At 35.2% G+C, this 6370-nt stretch overlaps 1 protein-coding gene across 2 annotated transcripts in view; it reads left to right on the plus strand.

Annotated features, from left to right (window-relative positions):
- The window catches only part of LOC137030168 (C-type mannose receptor 2-like), a 51927-nt gene extending 51488 nt beyond the window's left edge, over positions 1-439 (plus strand). For both annotated transcript variants that reach the window (XM_067400330.1, XM_067400331.1), the window contains one exon: positions 78-439. In XM_067400330.1, coding sequence (XP_067256431.1) covers positions 78-439 — 362 coding nt within the window. The remainder of the gene's footprint in view (positions 1-77) is intronic.
- The last annotated feature ends 5931 nt before the right edge of the window (positions 440-6370 follow it).

The following is a 6370-nucleotide window of genomic DNA, read 5'->3' on the forward strand; positions in this document are numbered from 1 at the left end:
CTCCACAGTGTTTGTTCTGCATGTTGTTTTTGATCAGTCTCTCTCTAGTTTCTGCTTGTGGTTTGTTTTGTGTCCAGAAAAACTGATTCTGATCAAAGAGAATCTGACGTGGTCTGAAGCTCTGAGATACTGCAGACAGAATCATGTGGATCTGGTCTCGGTTCATTCAGAAGAGATTCAGCGTGACGTGATGAATGTGGTTAAACAGGCGTCTACTGAGGAGGTGTGGTTGGGTTTACACAACTACTGCAGCATGAACATGTGGCTCTGGTTGAGCGGAGAGATCGTGTGCTATCAGAACTGGGCTCCAGGGAACGGAACAGAACCGGAAGACTGCCGCCTGGAGAAGAGAAAAGGAGCAGTTCAGTCTGGAGGAGATCAGCGCTGGATCAGCCGTCCTGAGACTGACAGACTCAACTTCATCTGCAGCAGATATTAAGAGTGAAAAGACACGCGTTTGTGTGTTTACTTACATTCACTGTTTTCATTCTTCATTATTTTTCTTATTTACTTGTTTGATTTGTTTTTTAGTAATTTCTGACTGAATCTATTAATTGTGTTTTAAAAGTTTTTGTTTTATTTCTGTATGTTAATTATCATAACAATGTGATCTTATCAAAGTTTTCTAACATTAATGTTTAATATTTTTTAGATGTCTAAAATACTAATACAATATGTGTCTTTTAGGATCTCTTTGCATATCTTGTGTTTATGTGTTTTTATGTTTTCACTAATATTATCTATAGCAATAACTGGTTGAATGTTATTGTGAGCAGCAGATCTTAAGAATAATATTATTTGTGTCTCAGCAGAATGAAATCTTGTTTATTAAAAAGGGAAAATTGAAGTGATGTCACAATGAATTGTCAATTAAATATGTTAAATTTATATGTGTTTGGATGATATTTAGGATATGTTGTCACTTACAAAAATCCAAATTTCAGCTTCCTGGAATAAATTCGTTGTGTGAATATTTGGGTAGAAAGATTTGATTCTTGATTCATGGGTTTTCAAGAGTGATTTTTGCAAATTCAGAACGATTCGATTCAAGGTGATTCACAATTAGATTCAATTAAATTTAAACTCATTTTACAATAACACTCACACATACTTCAAGAATCAATTTATCAACAGTTTATGAGTCAACAATGATGACATTCTTCATGCCGCAATGCATTCTGGGTGCCATGGATGAGTTTTGTGTGATGCACCCAGAATGCATTGCGTTATTGAGATTCATACACTGATTCTTGATGTCTGTGTCTGTCTTAATGTCAAAGAAGCTTACATTTTTAGTGCAGTGTTTTTTGTTTTTAATCTTTGATATTATCGGATTAAAACACTGATTATGGAGAAAACTGGCAGAATGATGAACTTCTTCAGCTTCTGCTCACAGACGCGTGATGTTTTCACTCACAGATCATGTCACAGATGGAAACACAGATCGCTCCTCAAAGACCATTATGCAAACATCAAAAAATTAGGAAAATGGGCAGATGACACATGATCCGTAATGAGTGAAAAGAGCTTTGAAAGGTGACAGAAAATAACAGCCTGCTGAATCAGAACTATACAAAAGTGTATGATTGTTCAGAGACGGACAGAGTAGAAAAGAGATGAAAGTGAAACACTGCAACAACAGTTCATCGATTATTGTGCGTCAGTAAAATTGATTTTGTGTTTCTTTGCAAGCACTTTCATCTACAATCCTGGAGGGACTGATTAAACTGTGATAAAAGAAAGCATGTGTAAATAAAAAAAAGAATATCTGAAAGAAACAACTGGAGTAAATATTGAACAATGATTCATAACAACACAATAATATAGTGACCTCTGGTGGTGAAGTTTGAAGTTACAGGAATGGATTTGTGTGTGTGGTATTTTAGTTGTGAATTAAGAATACATTAGAAATCCTGTGAAAACAGCACAATGATCAAATCAGTCCTCATTACGACATGCCAACAAATGATCACACAGATGCACAAATACTCAAACTGCTCTTTTCAAGGACAGGAAACTTTCGCCATCTTACTTAGACGAAAGTGATTTGAACGCACATGCCGTCATAAAAACGACTTCCCACCTCGTAATTACGAACTTCCCAGGAGGACTTGAACACACCATCAGTAGTGTAGCGATTTATGAAGGCCAGCTCACTTTCAAGCAGCTTTCTGTTGGTCAAAAATCCACGTGACCAACTTAAACCATTGTGAACATCTTCACCCCTCAGGTAAATGTTATGAGCGGTGATTCAAATTCACTTAACTTTCCATTCCCATTCAATATTTAACCAAGGTTAAAGGGTTAGTTCACCCAAAAATGAAAATTTTATCATTTATTACTCTCCCTCATGTCGTTCCACACCCGTAAAACCTTCGTTAATCTTCGGAACACAAATTAAGATATTTTTGATGAAATCCGATGGCTCAGTGAAGCCTGCATAGCCAGCAATGACATTTCCTCTCTCAAGATCCATTAATGTACTAAAAACATATTTAAATCAGTTCATGTGAGTACAGTGGTTCAATATTAATATTATAAAGCCACGAGAATATTTTTGGTGCGCCAAAACTGTGTCGAATCATGATTCGGAGCGCCAAAACTGCTGAAATCAGGTGACTTTGGTGCTCCAAATCATGATTCGACACGCCGATTCATAACGCTCCGAAGCTTCCTGAAGCAGTGTTTTGAAATCGGCCATCACTATATAAGTCGTTATTTAGTTTTTTTGGCGCACCAAAAATATTCTCGTGGCTTTATAATATTAATATTGAACCACTGTACTCACATGAACTGATTTAAATATGTTTTTAGGGTGTGGAACGGCATGAGGGAGAGTAATAAATGACATTATTTTCATTTTTGGGTGAACTAACCCTTTAACTTGTTAAGAGAACGAGTTACGCAACAAAATTTACACAAGGGAAAAAAGCAACGAGTAACAAATATAATCGACATCTCACACAGCTCAAGAGAAACCCACGCGAGAATCCTCTCAGGATCCTCCTTTGAAATAAAATGTACATCAGAACGATAGTTAACTGAAGGATGTTACGACCCGCTCGTTCCAAGCCGCAACATAAAAGAGGGATTAGACAACAACATCAAATTCGAGAAAAGATTTATTAAATTCAACAAATTATGCAACCAATAATAATGAACAGAAATCTAGGGGTATAGCAGAAACAAAAAAGATAACAAAGAAATGAAGCTACAAGTATAAGGCAAACACAAAAATGAGCCACTCCCGATAAATGTTCCCCAGAGAGTGTCTATCCTCCAATAATACACAACCATTTTTATATTCTATTGATAATTGTCAATTAATGTGTTGGAACCAATCAGGAACCCCCACATTCTGCACCAGTAGCATTAGGCGTAGGCTGAGGGACGTCACAAGTGAAGTGAAACAATACATTTTAGTTGTTTACAAACAGTCACAGTGTTGTGTGTGGTGAAGTTGATTTATCATATAAACAGAGTAACTATAAGCCTACCCCGCCTACATTTACCATAGTAAGCTAAACTTGTAATGGTTATAGGAAATTAAGCTCAAAGAGACATATTTTGATATTTTATTTAAATTTAAACTGGCTATGAATTTGATTATTTCTATTGTAGACATTTTAATTTAAACTTATTTTTTTTTTTTTTACTAAATTGTAGACTTTTTAACTTAAATGGTTCCATTTAGAATCTTTACATCAATGGAATCTTTCAAAGGTTCTTTATAGTGGAATATGGTTCTTTTGATTATTAGATTAGGATAAGAAAAACATGTTTTTTAAAATGTAGCCAAACTTCGATGTCATAGTTCAAACACTAGAGGGAGTGATGCCTCTGACATAAAGTCACTGAGGGCTGTGAACAGCTAGACGAGACATTAATGATTGATGCTGTCTTGTTTCTCCACTCCTTTGTCCTTCAGTCCTTCATCTGGACACCGATCAGACTCCACCATGATGAAAAGGACGTATCAGTTTTCAGATTGCACCGCTAGAACAGGACAGAGAAAGCATGCCGAGGATGGACAGGTTGAAGTATCAAATGCAGAAGTAATTTTTGGTTGAAGCAAAATCAAAAAAATGGTACACACTTCATTAGTGCATCTAGCTTTATTAGAGCTGGTTCACACAAAAATTAAATTTTGTCATAATTTTCTCACCCTAATGTCATTCCAATGTCATACCTATATGACTTTCTTCTTCTGTAGAACAAACAAACAAACAAACAAGATTTTGAAGAATCTTGGTAACCAAACATTTTTTTTTTTGGTTCTTATTAACTACCATTGTATTTGCTGTGTCCATACAATGAAAATAAGTGGGATTGGAATCTCTTTACTTATGGACATTCTTCAAAATATCTTCTTTTATGTTCCACAGAAGAAAGAAAGTCATAAGTTTTGGAAGATGTGAGAATGTTAATGTGAATATGTTCATATACATCAAAAGGAAAAGCATTTTTACCATTTTGTGCACATATGTAAACCTATATTTCTAAAGTGTCCATTTCATTTTGACTAGGTGTGCATATTACTGTTATCACAGTCTTACCATCCTATATAATCACTGATAAAAGATTATGAATATAACGCTTAAAAATAAAGCCAGCAGGACTGGACGTTATGATGAGATATGACAGAGTTCCTTTGGGTTCGGCTCTGTACTGTCAGTCATGCTGCTGAACCGGTTTGTCCAGTTCAAGCGAACAAAAAATGGAACCGCAAACTATTTCGAGAAGTTGAGTGACGGAGGGAAAAATCGGAGGGAAGCTGACAGAATGGAGGTACGTTCACTTTAGTCTGTTTTTATGGGCATAAAAGAGTGTTTTATACATGTGTTTAAATGCTTTGTTTGATGTGTTGAGAACAGAACAGCCTCTCATATACATCTTTAATTAAAATTGTGATGAAATTGTGATGTAACCGTTTTACAATGAGAAAAACTGAGTAATAACTATTCTGTCACATGAGAACATGCCGGATAAGGATGCTTTGTTTTGCTCAGTCATGTTCTTCTGTTACACCCCAGCTGAAGGCAGCCACACATGAAACTAGAGTTTAAGATAGAGATTTTTCTTTCTGATTTGTTTGCCAGATGTAAATATTTTTACATGTGATTCAAATATTTGAAGGATTAAACACAAGCTCCCCCAGCTGACAGAAACATGTTTCGCTAGTGTTCATATTAAGTTAGGAAATGTCATTTCTAATTCTTCTCTGAACTTTCAAAATGCCCAGTTTTAAAACCATTCTGTTGTATCATTTTGCAAACATTATGGGAATGTTACATTTGTATGTTCTAAATAGAACATTATTGCAGACCAGATAACGTTGAATGAACATTCTATTTACGTTACTGAAGAATTTTGTTCATAAATCATGTGATAGAACGTCCTTTGTTAGTCTTTCTGAGCAAGTGCACCACACCGAAGCCAGCTGCAGTCCAAATAAGCTTATTAAAGCTGGACAGAATCGAGCTCCAGGTGCTTTATCTGTCTTCACAGAAACCAGACTGGTCAAATTTCAGTCAGATTAACTGCGAGTAAAAACAATGCCAAGGTCATGGGTTTGATTCTCAGGGATGTAACATCCAGACACAACATAAACAGACCAGGACAATAGGGGTGTTTATTATTTCAGTTTGAACAGCAAACACATTTTTGAGTTGTTGAAAATGCTAGAATGTTTTTCTCGTTTGAGGTCATGAACTTGCCTGAAGAGTTTCTGAGGTGTTGTGGGGTGTGTGTGCGACATTCCTGTTATGATTGTGATGTTAGCTGGTCAATTCAACCGACAAGTTTTGTGGTTAAAGGCAATACAAAGATCCACAATAATACATTTATACACTGTTACAAATAAATCTGTTAAATTTATGGTAAAAAAAAAAAAAAAAAAAAAAAAATTACTGTAAAAATACAGTAACAATGTTTTTAAGTTTTTTTTTAAGTTTTATAATGTAACAAAATTAGATGTAACATAAAACCTCATTTTACATAACCAATTAGAGAAACCGTTTTTTTTTTTTTTTTTTTTTTACTGTAAATTATACAAGAACTTTTCCCTTCCAAAAACTGTAAATTTAATGGTATTTTACCGTAAAATTATATTAAATGTACCGTTAGATCTATTACAGTCATTCACGGTATATAGAACGGAAACTTTCTGTAAACCAATTAAAGGTGGGGTAAGTAGTTTTTAAAAAACACTGTTTGGACGTTAGTTGACACCAACAACAAACGTGTAACCAATCAGCATTAGGGGGGAGATTTGAGAAAAACTGCAGAAAGAGACACAACACAAAACCGCTCAAAAGAACATCACTGGAATGAAGGTTTATGACTGGGCAAGCGCTTTAGGACCCGCATT

The sequence above is a fragment of the Chanodichthys erythropterus genome, chromosome 11 (assembly GCF_024489055.1).
Source record: "Chanodichthys erythropterus isolate Z2021 chromosome 11, ASM2448905v1, whole genome shotgun sequence".
Lineage (NCBI taxonomy): Eukaryota > Metazoa > Chordata > Actinopteri > Cypriniformes > Xenocyprididae > Chanodichthys > Chanodichthys erythropterus.